Source organism: Poecilia reticulata, chromosome 1 (assembly GCF_904066995.2).
Source record: "Poecilia reticulata chromosome 1, P_reticulata-male-v2, whole genome shotgun sequence".
Lineage (NCBI taxonomy): Eukaryota > Metazoa > Chordata > Actinopteri > Cyprinodontiformes > Poeciliidae > Poecilia > Poecilia reticulata.
Window position 1 is genome coordinate 10,569,024 of NC_088830.1, and position 20,324 is coordinate 10,589,347.

General features: G+C 39.6%; 1 protein-coding gene across 1 annotated transcript; it reads left to right on the forward strand.

Annotated features, from left to right (window-relative positions):
• The first annotated feature begins 7,321 nt into the window (after positions 1-7,321).
• On the forward strand, positions 7,322-19,826 carry cxcl12b (chemokine (C-X-C motif) ligand 12b (stromal cell-derived factor 1)). Its single transcript, XM_008409253.3, has 4 exons — positions 7,322-7,871; positions 9,975-10,092; positions 15,225-15,308; positions 16,693-19,826. The coding sequence occupies exons 1-4, from the start codon at positions 7,805-7,807 to the stop codon at positions 16,730-16,732; spliced, it is 309 nt and encodes a 102-aa protein (XP_008407475.1). The 5' UTR covers positions 7,322-7,804; the 3' UTR covers positions 16,733-19,826.
• The last annotated feature ends 498 nt before the right edge of the window (positions 19,827-20,324 follow it).

Consider the following 20,324-nt stretch of genomic DNA (forward strand, 5'->3'; position numbering starts at 1 on the left):
AACAAGGTTGGCGACTGATAACTTCAAGTGATTTTTCTATCATTCACTCATAATTTACAGTACAGAAATGTGGCAAAGTGACTAGATGAATAACATCTACGATAAGATTATTGTTCAGAGTCATTTTTTTCAGATTAGTCTGTCCTATTTCATTACAACATGAAACGGCACAACGCAAAATCTTGAAAATAGGTGAAGAGGTATTTGATGCCATACAGAAGAACCTTTTGAATTGTACTTTCTTTTTCTTTCCCAAATGTTTCAGATGAAATTAAAATGAATTACAAGCCACAGACAAGAAAATACAACATGCAATTCTCAACTCATTTATTAAGATAATCAGTTTTAATAAAATCTAATCTGGTTCTATTGGGGAAAGTAATCGCCCTCATTGTTGAATGAGGGCGATGGGTAGTGCATGTGCGCATGCGCGCTGACGTCTACCGTTTCCTCTTCCCTATACCTGATTGAGCTGCAGTCCAGTTGTACCATATTTTTTCGACGGGCTGTTTTTGATCCAAAAAGGAATTTCGAGTGTCTTTTATGAGTAATCAAAGGCAACAGAAGCCTACGCTAACAGGCCAGCGTTTCAAACCTCGAAAAAGAGATGGAGAGAAAACTGGGTCTATTTTCACTAGTCCTGATAAATGCCACCATAAAGTAGGTTATGAGCTCTCTGAAGCAACCCACAACGCCCCAGACTAAAGTAATTCCAGATCAAATACAATAAGAAACAGAAACAAAGTGATTGACACATATCTCCTATTATCCACAGTTTGATTAAACATGGATCAATCATGAACTTTCCAGAACTGACCGGACTTTCAAAACTTCTCCAAAAGTGCATTGAAGGATCAACCAGGAAGACCTAATAAAACTGCAAGTGATAACTAAAGCACCGGATGCCTCATTTATCTCTGTTAAGGTCAGAGTTCAAGATTAGACAAAAGGAAAAAGATTTGGAAAACCGTGCACCTTTGTAGTGGTTTGTATTTCAACTCCATTGGTTACCAAAAAGACCACAAACACCTGTCTCAGTTTTCCACAAATAAAGTTAACAATACAAAAATATCAGACAGATTTACGTCTCTTTATGAGTTTATCACTCACGTTTCCCTGATCTTACGAAAAAAAACCTGCAACCTTAATATCTGGCAACAGATACAGCCTTGCTCAAATGTCTCAACCACACACGTATTCTTGCAGAGTATTCATAGTGCATCCCACCCAATTAGAGTTCACATTGTGATGTCTATCCCTTTACACGGCCTCCCCGCTCTTTGCATTTCGCTGAGAGAAAGAGCCGACCACTGCCAGCTCCTAAAAACACACTTAAATGTAGCACCGGTAGACACAGGCACTCAAGTCTGCCCTCTCTCTCTCTCTGGCATCCTCTAATATATACAGTAAACACATGTCCTTCCCTATACAGAGGCAGAAACTATGGCAACGGGATCACGTGCAAACTGCGCCCTTGACAAATTAATGAAAGACCAGGCAGATTTCAATGTGCCCGTCAAGCGGGCGACAAGGATAGAGTGGCAGGAGAGGAGGGGCGGCCACTTTTTGTCTTTGTTTGGTGGAAGCATCTATTGAGTGGCATTTGGTGTCATGCCAGATTCTCCCCTCCTCAGACCGGCCCAAAGTAAACTGGATTTGTCAATGAGAGGCCATTCTCCATTGATGACAGGCAAGGAGAGCCGAAGACTTCAAACGCATTCATTGCGTTGCTGCCCTAAAAGCAGCAGCACATTCAAATGGAAATGTCTTCAGCGTCTGTCCCTGTGGGTCTGCGTAGCTTTTTGACTGTATGTGCTGTACATGTAAACGGGGATTAATTGTCAAGAGCTTTATTCAGTGAAGAGTCCTCAATGCATTTTGTTTTGCCGAGTCTTTAATCTTTGTTGGTTTTTGGGTTTAGTACCCTGCTACAGCCTAAAAGGACTAAATGAAAACTAATACAAATGGACCAATCCAGGGTCTGATTAAGTGTAGCTCGTTTAGTTGGTCACACCTTTGTCAAGCTGCTTGGCAGCCATTTTTTTCCTAATCAAACCATTTCATACCTTTATTACATATTAGCTTTTGTGAGGATTTGGTTTGTCTGTGTGTTCATTTAGGTCTCTGTGTTGTCTACCCCTTGATTGTCTCCAGCTGTCTCTTGTTTCCTTTGATTACTCCCTGGTGTATTTAATCCCACCTGTGTCTGTGTTTCTCTGTTGGGTCTTTGTCATTTATCGTGTCACACGTCTTTGCCTTTGCTGCAGGGGTGAGAGTCATTGCTGTTGCTCACCTGTGCTGCCAGAAAACTTGCACCAGTGTGCTACCAGCATTTGAGCTCCATGTCTCTGCACACCTGTGCTGCCTGGATTGTGTTATTCATCATTAAATCATAATTTCTCTCACTTCCACCAGGGTCTACCTCACCACCAACTCATGACAGCTTTGTTTCTTAACTTTTGTGTGTTTCTGAATTAAGATCAACTGTCATGTCATATGTATTGTCGAAATTATGTTATTTTCTATTCTATTAAGTTATATCCAGATCCCAGTTTGGGGCAGCGGATTCTCAAAATATGACATGCTTTGACTCCCGACACTAAATTAACTTTGAGTGACCTCTTGTTGGTCAGTAGTTATTTATCATAGTCACAACCCAACTTCCATACGATAGACAATTACAACTTTTGTAGTACTACAGAATGTCAGAATTGACCAAGAAAAGTTGAACAGACAAAATGACCTTCATCCTTCTACATCTGTTTATAGGATATGTCCCATACCACTCTGAAAATTTGCTTGCTTATAATACTTGCTGCTGCTTTTGCTTTTATTTTTCTCTGGTGTCTTGTTAAAACAGGCTGAAAAGTAGGAATATCGCGACAGAAATCTTTTGCTGTTTTAAAGCCACAGCTTTGTAAGACGTTGGTATGAAATGATCAAAAGTACCAGCAAATGGACGCTGCCTAATGTTCATCATGGCCCATAAACTTAACCAACAGACAGGCTCAAAAGCTAGAAATGCAGGACTTTTAGCAAAGACCCTGAGCACAATTCAAACAACAATTGTTTGAAAGCTGAAGTGAGCAATAAATTCAGCACAGAAACAAAACTAAAAAGTGAAATCGGACAGCAGCAGCATTGCACCACCTAAGCTTAACCACAAAGTGCAACATAATGGCTTTGTTTCCTACCAAAATAACGTTACACAGCCGCTCTCTCTTTTATTTCTGAGTAATTACCCAGTTGTGGGCACTGAAGAGACTGTTTAGAAATGTGAGCACAATCTTCTGAACAGATCCATAATAAATCAACACAAGATTACTTCAGACTCTTAAGGATACTTGAGTAATTAATCATTTAACAGAAACGACATTCTGCGTAATCAGTGTGTGTGTGTGTGTGTGTGCATGTGTGTGATGTCCCACCGGAGAAGCCAGATGTTGAGACCAAGCATGTTAACTGATAAAGGCGACCCCCGAAAACACCACTTAACCCCCACCCAACCCCCATCACACATCTTAAACCCCAATTTTATGTTTATGAAACCAAAACACACAAAGGCAGGAAGTGCGTACCTCTTGGAAATATACACATTTTGTTTTTTAATTAAGCTCCAGGTGAAATTTTCTCCACAGAATGTTATTTTTACATAATAGTGATTTTATTTAACACTTTTAATGATCCAGAAGCTATTACCGAGGCTTACGTTTGTCCCAGTGTTGGCTAAAGTGTGTTTACGCTTTGAACCGCTCATTCAGCCCAGGCCGTGATCACAGACTCCTGTTTATCTAAGGAAAACCTTTCATCTGGCCAGCCACCATAAAACCTATCACCAGACTCAAACGCCTGAACCAGCACAATAAACCCTGAGCAATCTTCTGAAAAAGATCTTGCAAAAGGAAGCAGAGCTCTGCTGTCAGGCAGGAGATGACTGGACAGATTACTCTGTGGTTTATTTGGTTTCACTTTAGCAAGTAAAGGTTTTAGGAGACGTTAATGACGTGCTTGTGTGGCGTTGGTTTGTTTAACAAGCGGTCACGCCACCGTAAAGTAGAAACTCTTCAGCTTTCATGCTAGGATAAAATCCAGTTTGGTTTTGGTTTCTGTCACAAAACAACATGAAGCTGCGTTCAATGATTTTTCCCTGCTAAAAGAAAAAAAAAAGCCTTTTACCGTGTTAATTTACGAGGAACGACGAGAGACAGCAAACCGAGAGAGCGGGGCAGTTAAATGTTTCTGTGTTCTCACTTGCTCACATTGCTTCCCAAACGGCCGCATCCTCAGATCTTACAAGCAGCTGTCACATCTGCTATGTGAGAAAATAACTAACCTAACGGCCTTTACGTATCCGCTCGCCTTCTTCTAATTGTGTGGCGCTGCCTGTTTGGACCCGGCGCTCGTCTGTTTTCCATCATATCCCTCGTCGGGTCAGCCGTTTGCTCGTGCTCGTCTATCAGGAATGGTCCAGAACAAAGACCTGGAAGATCAAACCCCATAACCCAAAGCAGAGACGCGAACATGCTGACCTTTGACCTAACGTAACTGTGCTGTCCCGCTGCTCGGGGAAAAAGTTTCAAGCATATTCCCATTAGCGTCATTGGCGCTAGAAAAACCTTTGACGTTCATGTTTATGACTCAGAAAATGAAAATCTTTGAAGTTTTATCCATTTCTTATGAATAGAAACTAATGGGTTTATTGAAATAAAATTGGAATTTTTGTAACATTTCGGTGATCTTTAAGTTTGAAAGACTAAGTTTGTGTTTTTGAGGTTAAACAAAAACGGACAGAGAATATTTCTGAACATGAATTATCAAGTTTTGCCTGTAATTCTTAGTCGGATTTCTGAATGAAATTTGATTGTATTCTGACTTTATTTTGTCCTCCATCCCAGCTTTAAGTCTTTTAATGCAGATAATTCTGCAGTTTGCTGTTTTTCACTCTCAGTCCCACAGATATTTGTATCTCTACGATTTGCTTTTCATGCAGTCTCAAACTTATGCTAAAACTCCCAAACTAATACTTTTTTTTAAATCTCTCCCCTCTGAGAAAATCCTCAGATTTTTTTCTGCCCAAGATAAAACCATTGAGCTACAAATTACAAGTCACCTGGGAGAAATCATTAATGGCAAGCTTCCTGCTAAATTTCATGCTAAATTTCATGATCTAAAATGTTTGGAACTACAGAAACCAGGTGTTGTGGTTTGCATTGACAGGCGATGTTTCGAACACTGCTCTGTTCAAACCATCATTATTTTATAACCTAACTTTACCTTCACTTTAAACTTGTCTTTATTGTTCACAGAGTTAGTAGCAAGTGTAAAATTGAGCAACGTATTTGTTGATGAAATGTAAAGTTTATTGCTTGTTTCATAATTGGTGGCTGTATTTTGCTTTTATTTGAACTTTGAACTGCCTTGTCGCTGAAATGTGTTTAACAAATAAACTCGACTGAGACCTTTGCCACTGGAAACTGCATTTTCTGTAGCCACTCTACTGATTTGTAGAAAAGCATATTTTTCTTTAGAGAAGCAATAACTGGATTCCTCTCAGGTGCAATGAGTTTCTCTCACTTTCATCTCTGGCTGACGGTGAACAGCAGCTTTACGGCCGTCGGCAGGCCTGAGGCATGCGAGTGCTCTCTCAGCACGCCGCTGCGTTGTGGGGTCTGGAAACCACAGCAGAGGCTCTATGGATGGATGGGCAGGTTTTTTTCCGCAGCGTAAGGTTTCATTGTCCATGACGGAGTGCAGCGGGATCCAAATCCAAGGATTCAGTTCCTCCAGGAAGTCCAGTTCCACTTCAACATCTGATGCATCAAAACAAAAAAAAGTGGCAACAACGTGCATAATTACATGCTTGTTTGGAGTCCCGCGTACAATCAGACACATGCACCCGCATGCCGGCGTCTCAAAGCCACACCCGCACCGCTCTGTTTGGGTTCAGCTCATCAAGATGTGAAGCTGGAGGCTCTCCATCAGATCCTGGAGAGCTGCAGAGGACGTGAGGACTCACATCTGTCCCTTCAAGCTTTGTTTACAGCCCTCATTCTGCAGCATCCTGTCCATTTCTGCTCACTTAGGAGAACAGACTCCATTCAATAAAATGCTTAAAACTATATAGACGGACATCTATGGATCTTATAAAACAAAAAAAAAAGAAGAAAAAAAAGCAGAGCACTACTTTGACCATTTGTGATGAATAAAGTAAGTCAAGTTAAATCTTTTGGTCAAATTTTGAAACATTTTTAATATTAATATGGACTTAAAGAAGTGTGTGTTTTAATGCTCATTAAGCCGTGGCATCCCTAAAAGGTGGCTGGCGGGGGGACGAGGCCCCTGGAAAAATGCTGGCCACTCCACTTTTATGAATCATATTCAGCTGAAACAAAGGAACATTATCATCTTCTTTAAATTTAATAAATAACACTTTACATAACACATATTTAAGAGTTGTGATTCACATTTACAACAATTGAGAATCAAATCAAAATGTCCCAAAACTGATTTAGAAAAAATGTAAACAAATCTGCTGTCTGTCAGCCTCCATTTTGTAACTGTACAGTACGAACGTAAATATCACATATAATTCAACTGCACACTATTGATTATGGTAAGACACCCGAGACGGTTAAGTCAAAACTTAAAAATAAAAAGAATTATCATAACCTCTGGTCAAAGCAAAACACCAAACCACAGTAAAATGGATTAAAAAAAGATTAAAGAAAGTGATTTTAAACACAGGTTGTCATAGTTACAAAGTCCTTGAGGTGGACACAAACAAAAGGAAACAAACTGCGGCAGACAGCAAAGCTTTTACATTAGAAACAGTTGTGTTCTGAAAGAAACAATCGATTTTCTGCTCTTTTTAGTTCAAACTTAACTATGCATTTAGATCTGATGAAACATAACAACACACCATTCGGGCCTTGATTGCAGAAACCTCCAAACTTCACCTTCTTCTTGATTTTTCTTTGGCTAGCTTTGCACACAAGAAATGGAGAATCACAGAAGTCAATTTTAAGATCTGCAGCTCCTCTTTTTTTTTCTTCTTTTTTTTTTTCTTTCGGCACAACTTTTCCTTCCTCCTAATTGTGGTCCAGATGTGAGGTCTAAACAGATTCGTAATAGTTTAATCACAGAGCAGACAATGAAAGTCCCGTGGAGCCTATTAAGGACATGAACCAGGCGTCTAGGACAGGAACCGGGCCAGAGGACAGGAACCGGGCCAGAGGACAGGAACCGGGCCAGAGGACGAGGAGTCAGCGAGACGAAGAGAGGAAAAGGGGGGGGGGGGAGTTCTGTGTCCTAGCAAACAATAACACAACACTCAGCTGAAGCGTGCAGCATTATTAGCCCAGCCGTAGGGAGCTCTGCAGCTCTCAATGGGGCTGGCATTGACTGGTGGGCAAACTGCCGGTGTACTGGTTTTGGTGTGTGGCGTTTCTATGTGTGTGGTGGAGAGGAAAACCCACCAGATGATGGAAGAGATCAAATAAAGATACAAAAAGATGAAATCTGGAAAAGAAACATTACATGAAAAGAGAGAACGCCGCCCCTAGAGCTGTCCACTGACTCCCAGCCAACACGCTTGCAATCAGGGAAGTCTCCTCTCCTGCTCTCACCTCCTCTCCCGGGACCCACGCCTCGCTCTCCTGAGAAAGTGGGACTCCCCCCTCTCCGTTTCTGCTCCCTCCCACTGCAGCTTTAACTGCAGCTGCAGCGGAGCTGGAGGACACAGTCGTGCGCTGGATTGTAAAGGAGGAAGAGAGCGCAAGCCATTCCTGAAGCCATTCCTGAAGCCATGGACGTCAAGCTGCTGGCGCTGATGACTCTGCTGGCCGTGGTCATGCAGGTTCCCACTGCAAACGGTGAGTCTGGACTGGCAACTCTGGGGAGGTTTCAGGTCACTTTGCTGGTTTGGTCATTCTTTAGACATTTTTTTTGTAAAGAAAGCTTATCCAGTATGTTGATTTGGTGGACATATGGATTTAATGGAGGAACTTTCACATTTTCTGGTTTCAATCTGCATGAGAAAAATGAGTTTCCATTTTAATGTGAAGCATGTACCATCGGGGTACTTGCATTAATTTGACATGTTTTCCAGATTTTACACGTTTGTTTCATTACTTTTCACTTGGATCAGAATATTACTGCAGCTCTGTATAAATTTCAAGAAATTTGAGTTCTTAGATGGCAGACTGTTATTCTAAAAGAACTCTGTCATAATATTTCCACAACATTGCATCGCGTTGCAGTGATACATGATGATGGAAGGTGTTTTAAATATTAGTTTTTCTGCCTGTTTTCATTCTTTAGTAAATCAATTTTGACCACTTTGTTTTATAATCATGCTTTTTCAGGAACTGTTTTCTCTAGCACTGAGGCAAATTGATCAAGTGGTTCTTAAAGTTTTACCTCAAACTAAAGGTGATGTGTGCATAAAATGGTCTGATGGAGCTTGTAGTGATAATTTAACTCACTTTATTTGTTTATGTAGCACCAAGTTGTATAAAGTCAACCAGTATTATTTCATATCTATGATATTAACGCTTAGGTTTATAGAATTTTGTTTTATAAATTGAATGAATTAATGAAGAAATAATTTATTTATATTTAAAGATAGAATCACAAAGTGCTGTGAGATCTCTTTTTTTAAATCATAAGACAAAATTAGGGGCTTAAAAGTGCAAAACATAAAATATAAGAACATGGAAGAAGATAAATAACATTATTACTATAAATTCAAAGTCCTACTAACTGAAATACAGAAAAACATTGAATATGTCCAATATTTTTGGTTGAAACACTATTTCAAATCTGATTTCCTGCCTTCACTTCCACAGTAAAGTCTAGAATCTTAAATCTTGAGCGCTGCCTTCGCGCTGAGCCCCCATTAATCTCCTACGGGTTAACCTCTGGGCTGCCGAGTCGCCCGCCGCTGCTGCTGCTACTTTGTGCTACAGCTTGTCGTTTCAGCCCCAACGAGAGCCCCCTCCAGCATATTAAAGCCTCGGGTCTATGTATGAGCATATATTTGTCTTTTACTCTTTGCTTTCTTATAATTAGTTTCTAATTAGGGATAAAGAGTGAAGTGGGGAAAGCAGTGGGCCTTGCTTGTGGCCCCGGTGCTGCAAGCTGCATAATAATCCCTTAGTTTGCATGAGAAAGAAGTCTGAACGGGTGTGAATCATTAGGCTGAAATTACTGAGGATTTAGTCATTTGTGGAAAGACATTAGGTGTTTATATATATATATATAATATATAATATATATAAAATCAGTGGCTGTGAGTTGAATCCCACAGCAAATTTTTAAAATGTGAAATTATCTGTTGTAAACTGGCTGTTATATTTTGTGTATTCTCAAAGACCTTTTTAAGCTCTTTAAATTACAAAAAATAGCCAAATGAGCAACTACGTGCAGCAACAGTTGCATGTCTGTTTTCCTCGGTGCTCAGCAGGTATCCACAGCGCTGATTTGTAATCATTTTAAGAATGCGCTTGAGCTGGTTTCCACACAGCCTGCTGATGCCGTCTCTGCTCCAGAGGACTTATTATGAGAAAAAAACAAAAAAGAAATGCAGAGGGAAGAATATTGGAAAAGGTCGAGGGCCCTTTTCCCTTTAGAGTGGCCGGGCTAAATGCCGCTGCAATGAAAGGCTAAAATTCTGCACCTGCGGTTGTGTGAAAGAAAGAAAAGAAGTGGCCATAAAGGGCTAATCTCTTTTTAATTAACATGTCCTGGAAAAAAAATAGCAGCTAAACTCAGAAATCCTCCATACTTTGTGAAGATTTGTTACAGTAGATTAAACATGTTCACTGAAGAAAGAGGGGCATTAATGCTTGAATTTGAAACATAAATGATTTTATTTCAGTTTAATTTTGGTGCCAGCTGCTGATTTGCTTATTGACTTGATTGTTGCCTGCTTGCAGCTTTGTGATGAGTTTTTGGTTTGTGTTGTCTGCTTGCAGCCAAGCCCATCAGTCTGGTGGAGCGCTGCTGGTGTCGCACCACGCTCAACACCGTCTCTCAGCGCTCCATCAAGGAGCTCAAGTTTCTCCACACCCCCAACTGCCCCTTCCAAGTCATGTAAGTAAATGACTCTTTAAGAGTTATGGAGTGCTTATCTCTGAGAAATGTCTTTCCCACTTTCTAATTGTCTGATCTTCTCACTAATTTGTACAGATTTCTATGTATTAATGACTTAAGCATCAGGTAATCTGGGGGAAGTATAGTCAAATCCCAGACTGCATTTTTGGATGGAGTTTAAATTTTATTTTTTTAATGCGAAGAGAGGTTAAAGCAGCTTATGCATTTAAGTAATAAATCATTCTAGAGGATTTTGATGCTTTAGTTTTACGCTGAGTTCTCAAGAAAGGTGTAAAATATGCATCTAGCTTTGCACACGTCTGAGTTCTGGCCCATACAAGGTGTCTTGGTAGGATGTAAGAGTTTCATGGATTTGCATTATTTCCTACATTTCAAATATTATTTAAAACAATAATTTTCACTAAAGTTCAAGAAAGTCAAAGTTTTCCATGAAAGCAACGTTAAAGACCAACTTGTGCAACAATATACGCTATCGTCAGTCATATTTATCATGGAAACCTTACTTCTGTGCAATCAGCCTCCTGCAGGCGACGCAAGGCATTGTAAGAAAATTTAATATGGAAAAAAGTATAACTTCTCAGCTAAATTTCATGACTAATTTAAATCCACATTTTTAGTCAAAATGTGACATAGCTATAATTAGCTTAGCCCTAACTACTTAGCAAGTAAACGACTCATGTTAGCTTAAATGTGCAAACTTGTTCCGTAGTGCAACTCTGTAAAATTGATATTAATATTATTATTAACAGCACTGTTAATAATAATATTAATTATAATATTAATATTAACTGAAAGTGTTAATGCTGAACAAAGCTAGCAGCACTCTGTGCTAGCTGGTCAAAACGCTTACGCTAGCTCAGTGTTTCCCAACCCTGGTCCTCAAGGCACACTAACCTGCATGTTTTAGATGTTCCCCTGCTTCAGCACACGTGATTTCAATTGTTGGCTGATTAACAGGGTTTTGCTGAATTGCAATCATCTGAATGGGGTGTGTTGAAGCAGGGGAACATCTAAAACATGCAGGTCAGTGTGCCTTGAGGACCAGGGTTGGAAAACACTGCGCTAACTTAGGCAAACAAACACGTTCTGTGCTTAGAACAAATGTCTTCTCTACAAACACCAACATAACATTATTACACAGCTTCACTTTGTGATCTTACCATTTCCTGTGGCTGCTCAGTGAACCTTGGGTCAGTTTGTTGTAAAGTTTCAGAAAATGATGAGGCTGCTCCTCCTGTCCGCCCTAGCAAACTTGGGCTTTAATTTTTAATCCAATGCTAAAGTCACACAAAAGGACTTACGAAGCTGTTTTTGTACATTTTCACTATTTTTGACCGACGTGTGTTGACGTGTGGGGTAAATGTGAGGCCTGGTGTTGATATCCTTTGACTCGCTTCCTGTATGAAGAGAGATTAAAACAACACAATCCACTCAGAGAGAGGAAAGCCGCGACGGGCCGAGCTCGAGGGGACCATTTATGTTTGTAAAGGAAGCAATCATTAAGGGTCAAAGAGATTACCTTTGTATTATTGCTGACCCCTTGTGTCCCTTATCCTCTCTTTTTTGTTATTCATTTCCCGCCTCAAACTGCCTCAGCGACGATGATTGATGTAATGTCACCGGTCTGGAACGTATTAACTAGAAAGTCTCATCACTTCCTGGCTAGAGAAGAGTGGACATCAGAAGCTTCAGGGCTTCTGACAAAAAAAGAGGGAAGAGGGGTAAAAAAACAAAAAAAACAAGGGGTGGCCAAATGGCAAAAAATGTCACAGAGGACAAACTGCTCTCTGGCCAGGCCAGAAACCCACCGTCCAGGGTGTCTCTACTGGAGCAGATGTAGGAAAGCTGGAAACACTACACCTCCAAAAAAACAGAAAGTCCTCCCCCATGCGTCCCCCCATGTGCCATCATCCTCACGGACCTCAGCATGCTGTTGATATTAACTTGCTGTGAAGTAATTACTACCTGCTGCTGCTGGAGCTCCGGCCCACAAATTCCAGCCAAGTCAATTAAGGTTCAGCCTCTCAGAGCGTCTTCCTCACAAGACGAAGGGAGACACATCAAACCATAGAGAGCTTCTGAATGGACGATCTGGAAAGCCCTAATGAAATGTAACAGAAAGGGAAGGGGGGAGAAGAGGAGACATCCCCTGAGGAAAAGCAAACAGAGATCCGGTTTCTGGGCCGCTCGGCCTCCCGGCTTCGCGTGTTGGTTTGAGGGATTTGATGTTGATGCTCGTACGACCGACCCTCCTGGAGGGCACTGTAGGCAAAGGGGCAATGCGTTCCTCCTGCTAATGTGTGTGGGAGCATCGAAATGGGTGGAAGGGATTGGGAAGAGCGGGGAAGAGGGTCGTAGTCTGAGGAATGTGTTGAATTTACAGTTGTGTGACAGAGAGACGGAGGGAGGAGGAGAGCAGGGCAGAGAGGCGCTGCACCTCTGAGCTGTTAGCTCGCAAACACGACCTTTCGGCACCGGGGTGTGATATCAGCCACATGTTTTAAGAGGAGGTGAAACCTTACAGCCTGACCCGCCAACTCTGACTGTCCAGTAAGATCTGAAACTCAACCGGACAAGAAAGCTAATCCCTTTACCGTCTTTTCACCGACAGACCAGGAACACCAAGAAATCAGGATGAATAAACGTAGTTTAAGGAACAACAAAAGTGTAAAGTGTCTCTACATTGGTTTATGGTGAGAAAAATGATTTAAAAGAAAAACTGTAAAGCTCCTGAAATAAGACTGCAGCGTGATATTTTGCTCCTACAGCTTTTACACATCGATCGTGTTGCGAAACAGTTTTCTGTTTTCATCTGCATAAATTAACTTTAATGGTTACAGGAGAGATGCCTCCTACGCAGCTAAATGAATGATTTTCAGAGCGAAAATTCATTAGCAGATATTTTTTACGCAGTAATAATATCACGAGGAAACTGGAAGTACTGGAAGTGAAAACGTGTATTAAAAAAAGCTTCTCTGCGACATCATATTTGATGAGATGAGGAAACTAAATAAAAAAAACAACAACCAGAGAATCTGTTGGTGTGAAGGTGACACAAAGGAACGACTCGCTTACAGTGAAACATGGCGGAGATCCGATTGTGTTTGACTGCTGGTCGGCTTTGATGCTTCCGTTACGGGAGGAAGTAAGGGATTAAACGGATAATACAAAAGCATCTCTGTGTATTTTTGCAAACTCGGGTTCATAGTTAAATCGTTCCGCAGACCGCCGGCGGTGAAAGCAGCAGACAAAAGAGCATGGAAATGTGATTAAAGAGGAAGAGATGGAACGTTTTAAACCTGGCCAGCAATGATTCCCACTATAAATCCCAGTATTGGCTTTGGAGGCAAACTGAGATCTAACATTACAAGAAGACTTTAGTTTTTTGGGGGGTTTTTTCCTAAAGAACCTGAACACACCACAGAAATGCGAGACAGAAAAGTGTGAGAAGCATTTTGATGTCTGGAGGAATTGTTTATTAATGGCAAATTATGCAAGTAAATGAGTCAACGTTTTGAGTTACAGTGTCTGTTTCACTATAAACGTTTAGTCGTTAAAGATCAGAACTGAACGAGTTGTTGTTTTAATTACATTTCAAGAGCATGTGTGCTCGAGACATATTTCCCCTATTAGATAAAATAATATGGATTCAAGCCGGCAAAAAATATCTACAAGTAAGAAGCGAATATTTCATGTAAGAAATTCACACCAAACCAAAACAGAAGGAAGTTTTAAATGAAACCAAGGTGATCCAGAGATGCCAGATCTGTGAGGACGTTTAATGCGCTTTGCAGAGACATTTTTACAAAGAGAGTTCAGTGTCATCGCTGATATGAGTGGAAACAGAAAGCTGCGATTTTTCATCCTCGGTCCCAAACACACAGAAACCTGCTGTAATAACGCAATCCGTCTCGTTTAAACAGGACGTGCTGGGATTCTTTTAGAGACGAGGGGTTTTGGACCAAAACCATGCGAGGCATATTTATGGCACTTCACGTGCAATTTAGTATTAAAATCCCTTCAATTTATTCAGCTAAACTTGAACCCTGGATAGATTAGCTTTTAATCAGCTGATAAGGAAAGTTCTGCTTCCTTGTTCTTTGAATGAAACACTGATAAGGTTTAATTTAGTATTTCCCCTTCAACATGTTAGAACAACCAGTAATCCCTTTCTGACGGGGGAGGTTTGAAAAATGATCAATCAGCTGACAAGCAATTTAAGATAATAAAGTCAACGTCACTTTATTATTCATTAGGGCTTTCTTTGTCACAGTTGCAGGTGTTTTAAAGTAGATATGGGCATGTTTATGCTTCTTACATGAGCAAAGAAGCATATTTCTGCAGCAATTTCCAGATTTATGAAGACCCTAAAATAGTTTTGCCTCAACAAAAATGACCTATAACCAAAAGAAATTGGTTTTAACACAACGGGAAAGTTTCCAGACTATGAGAGCAACTTTGAAACAGCAGAAATAATCAGTAACAAAATGTTTCTGTTGCATTTAATTCCGGTTGCTGGTGGGTTAAAACAGTTGTGGTACGAGGGTTTTTTTTTTTTTTTTTTAATTTATGGATTCCTTAGTTTTCTTTAGTTTATTCAAACTAAACATTTGAGAGCAAAATGTTTAATGGAATCATTGCCAAGATAAATTCATCTTAGGACTCTTTGCACATCATTAGGGGTTGCTGTTACTCATCGTATCTGTTTCACTTCAACAAGATCTCACTGAAGGTTTTCGAAAACATAAAGCGAGCGTCTTGAATTAATAAACCTGCAACAATTTTTTTTTTTTCTTTTTTTTTTTTTTGCAAAACTTTGATTAAAATAATCATTTGTAGACACTACCTCTCTGCTGCGCATCGTCACCGAGATGCAGGGGGTGGGAAAAAAAAAATGTCCTGCAGCATAAATATGCCTCCATGACGTCCTTGAAGCTGATTTATAAGACGCATGCTTGGATGAGACTCAGAAACTTCCTCTCTATCTCTTTGTGTAAACACACGTGTTAGCAGAGAAACTGGAGAAGTAAATGTCCATCTGCATGTCGAATGGTAATAATCACAGACAAATGGTATGTAATTTATGGGTTTTTTTTATTCTTCTTCCGTAGTGCTAAACTGAAGAACAACAGGGAGGTTTGCATCAACCCTGAGACCAAGTGGTTGCAAGGATACCTGAAGAACGCCATCAACAAGTAAGAACAAAAAAAAAAATCTTTGCCTTTGACGAATGATCCCTCACAAAACAAGAAATATGCGGCTCTGCTCACACAAGTTTAGATGAAAGAAATAAACTTTTCTCATTCCCGCTTACAATTACTCTCTGAAATTGTTTACGAGCAGCAGACGGGCTATAGGAGAAATAATTTCCACTCATTTATGAACAGACTTAAATCTTCCGCTGCGATTCGCGCGCCTTTGTTTCCGCGAACCTGCTAAACATTTAATCCAAAGTTCGCATAAGATGTAAACTTGAGAGCAGATGTTCAGTATTTACCTTCGTCCTGCACATTTCCACATTTATGTCTTTGCCAACTGCGCGTTATCAGAGCCGCATGAAATGCATCTTTGAAATGTCTGACGTCACCTGGCGGAAAAAAAAACAACTAAACCTTGATTTACTGTCAAATTTCTGTTTTCTGAAACATTATAAACATTTTCCAAAGCAATTCCCAACCAGCAAACAAAGGCAAATATGAAAGCTTCAAACTATATTATAACTTGAAATTCTTATAGATCATAGGTCATAATTTAAATTCAAACAATTAATTGGAAAAAAAAAGCATATTTACAACTCCTACACTGCAAAATCACAAAACCTTACCAAGTATTTTTGGTCTAGTTTATAGTGCGAATATGTTAGTTCACCTGAAATAAGACAAAACTCACTCACAAGAACCTGTTTATCAAGATATAGGATCCTGTTTTAAGACAATAATTTATTTTAATTGATGAAAAGGTGACTATATATATATATATATATATATATATATATATATATATAAGTAATTAGAACATTGGAATAATGTCTTTTTCTCAGTAAAATAATCTGCTAATGGAACTAGTACTTTTTAAAAATTCAATATTTGACATTCATTGACTTAAAACAAGCTCTGGTATTTTGCTGAAAAGTTACTCGTAAGTTAGTTTTGTCTTATTTCAAGTGTACTAAGATATTTGCACTAGAAACTGGATCAAAAATACTCTGTGAGGTTTTGTGTTTTTACAATGTGTGAACTTATAATAAATAGCAGTTCTTGTTCCCAGAGGTTAGTATCTTCCTTCAGATGTAGAGAATCAAAAATGTCACTTGTTAAATTTGACTTCAGAATGGCAATGTCATTCCAGCTAGCCACATTTTTTTTCTACGGTAACCAGAAGTTGTTTGTAGCTTCTGCTATTTCCATCAATGGTTCAAGTTTTCCTAGACAAGCAGCATTCTCCCATCCAGGCTGTCTGAATGGGAGAATGTTTTCCTGCTCTTACATCCTGCTGAATTAAAAACAGATTGTCCACACGCTGCAATAGCATCACAAAAAACAAACCCTAACCTTTTCATTCCTCTGCTTATCTCCCCAGGGTGAAAAAATCCAAGAGACGCAACACCAAGAAAGTCTAAGCTGCAGAGAAAGGGGCATGGAGCGCATCGCCTCCGAGTCTGAACCCCCCCAGGTCAAACCTCCGTACCTCCCTGACACTGCTTTGGATGTATGCAAACACGCTGTACGCTACCTACCAGTCCACCCACCTCTGTGGACCGCTTGCAGAAGCAGCACTTCACCTCCAAACCTGCACTGACCACACCGCCGTCTCTCCTCCCGGCCCCCAAACCCAACTGGGCGAGGAGTCGTCTTCTGAAATCCACACAAGCTCCAGATGCAGTGATGAAGCAGCAGGATGCAAACAGAAAGTGTGTTGTTTTTTTTAGTCTCTGAACGTGGATGAATTGAACTAACTCTGCTTCTGTGACTGTAAATAGTCAGGGTTTTTATTTAGTTTTTTTACACCTCTGTAAAGAGAAACCTCAAGTTTTCCAACTCACACAAAAGCTTTGTGACTTCATAACCTCTTCAACACTAACAACGTCTCAAAGAGGACGCTCACGCACCGACGCATCAGTTGCGCTTTGGTGAAATGAAGAAGTGCTTTTAATTTGCGAACACCAAAGGGAACTCATGCGAGGCAAACGTGTCTCCCTTTTCTACTAAAATACACCACGTTCTCAACAAAGATTCCCAGGTTTCCATCTCCTCCCACACTTCTTCTTCTTCTGTCACAAAAATCACCTGCATGTTCTCCATCACCTTGTCCTATAAATTTCCCCTCTGGCCTCCCATCTTCTCCTCCTCCTCCTTCGACACAGAATATGGGTTTTCCAGACACGACGGCTGAACTCTAGCGGCCGCTGATGGTCAGAGGCGAGCTGGGCGTCCATGTTTGATGGAGCCTCGCTTCGTTTCGAGGAATCCTCCTCCACTGTGTTGACACCAGCCTCATGGTGCTGCTGTATGTTCACAAAGAGGAGTCAGAGCCATTTATACGACTGTGTATCACTTTTTTTTATGTAAGAGGGAGCATCTACTAACAACTGGGAGATAAGATAAAGTCTTAAGCATTTACTGACAACGGGTCTTTTGCCAGACGAAGTTGAAGCCATGCAAGGGAAAGAAAGTATTTTAGTTAAAACTATTTAGCAACAGAAAACACGCCCACCTCAAAAATCATGGATTCCTCTATGATCTTAGGTTTAGGGGGGGGTTTAGTGAAAAGAGTTGAGAGAGCCCCATCCACCTCTATTGGCACTTTTGCTGAAGATGTGCAAAAAGTCCTAAAAGGCATCAATTACATGTTGCTGTAACATAATCCCACACTGACTAATTTGCAGCAGTTGAATAAAGGTTAATTGTTGGCAGGATAAACTAGATCCAACCGTTTTTATTGCTCTGGCTGAACAATTAGGCGGATTTGAATAAGTCGCTGTATTTTGCTGCCTGACGTTAATGGCACGAGTCTTTTCGACCTTGAAATGTGGCTGATCTGACCTCTGTCACGTTCAGTAAAACGTCATGATGAAAATCTCTGATGTTTCAGGAAAAACGGAAAAAAGTCGGATAAAAGTAATAAAAAGACTTCGGTTGCGTTTGTGTTTTGACAACTGTTTGTGGGATGTTGTTGTTGCAGTACAATTTAAAAAAATCTATTTTCTTTTAAGGCTTTTTGCACGTTTTGGAGTGTGTGGGTGCTCTACGATCACAAGTTTAGTGTTTTATACCAACACCATTCCTTTTTTTTAGGAATAAAAAGCTAATAAATTGTCAAAATTAGTGGGGTCATGAATGTCACAGAGGGAATGTTAGGGTTGGCGAAAGGGAAGTTTTTGTTTGTCCACTTTTCTTTTTTTTTACATATATATATTTGAGCCACTTTATTATCAGATGTGTCCTTTAGTGTATTTTTATTCTTTTTATATGTGGAATCTTACTAATTGTTTTTTTTATCATAAGTAGGTAAGAGCTACTAAATGAAGGTGGATTTTTCAGTATTAAACTTCTTTACCACAAATAAAAAAGCATGTAATTCTGTATGCAAAGAAATACAAAACCATCACTGTTTGACTGCTAAATGTATTTTTTGTTTTTGTCTCTCTTGGTGTTTCTTTACCAGCCAAAATGAGATACTAACATGTCAGAGCTGCTACAGCTGACATATTTTTCTTTAAAGAAAGCTTTTGAAATTGCCTTTGAGCGCATAGCTTTTCCCGAGCTCAGGTCAAACCAACTGAACAATTTTATTATTTTTTCTTTTTTATCGTTTTACTTCAGTCGATGTTTCAGCAGCCAATGAGCCGAGACAGAACCAAAGCTCAGCTTAGATCAGAGCGACCGGCATGTGCTTTCAATCTGCCAGCACCCAAAAGCCTTTCCTCAGTCTTACTCAAATCTGTTAATTCAGAACCAGGTGGTTGTGATCATCGTTTTTATGCTCATGTGTTTCATTTTGCGCTGGTTTGTTTTCTTCGGTTGCTATCTGTGGTTTTTCTTTCCAGTTGGGAGCAAACGGTGCAATAATCTTGTAATTAATCTCTCAGAACTGAACACCCAATAATCCTGTGTGGTTAAAGTAAATTATATGAACACATTGCTCAGAAAACAAAGTGTTTCAATAAGGTTTTTTATTATTATTTGTTGTTCATTACCAAACTACTCCAACCATTGAAACTGGTAAAGAAAAATAACATTTTGTAACTTCTGACATTTTCTCATGTTCAATCACTAGATTATGCTGGGTTGCCAGCACTGAAACTATGAATTTACGGAAATCAAACACGGTGATAATGAGTTTCAGCAAAATGTCTCTGTAAGAAAATGTAATCAGATCGACAAAAAGCCATTTTAAACTCTGTTTTTTCTCTTTCTTTTACCTTTAATGTTTTTATAATGTCTTTTAAGTTGACACTCAACTTAACTCTTGTTCTCTACTGTTGTATTTTTAAATGAATCAAAATGAGTTTTACTTCGGAGCCCACGACAATGTGAAAATGTTTTTCTCCTGGCAGCTTCTGACTTATTCCTTTGTAATGGTTTAGAAGATTACTTCCTGTTTTCCACAGCTTGTAAGCCAAGAGGTTGTATTTTTTTATTTTTGTTGTTTTTATTTTTATATCTACGCCCATTTTTCAATAAAGCATAATAAGATTTAAAAAAAAATAATAAGTGCACTACCTGTGTTTCATCCATCCCAGACAACTTCGGTTTGAATTTCTTGCCTATTTAAAGGTTAGTTTTTGTGACTTAAGTAGATTCACTTCTTCTTTTTTGGTAATTTGTTGAAGAAATCATGCAGCTTTTTAAAACCGTTCATAATTGTTTAATAAAATTTTTCTGCATGACAGCCTGTAATATCACTGTGTTTAACCGGCCTGTTGTGACTCTGATCCGGAAGAAAAAGACGAACAGGCTTTCCAGATATTTTTAAACAAAAATGCAAAAAAATTGGCACATTTTTTTATTCTCCCCCTTTTAATTTGACACCCCTAAATGAAATCAAGTGTAACTACTTCCACTAGAAGTCAAATAACTAACAATAACGTTTGTTAATGGCTACAAACCGTGACGCCCTCAGAAATGTTCACAGGGTGTCCAGACCAGGCCTGTAAAAATGTCCTGGTGAAAAAAACATTAACCGATTTTATTTATCTGTTTGGGTTACAT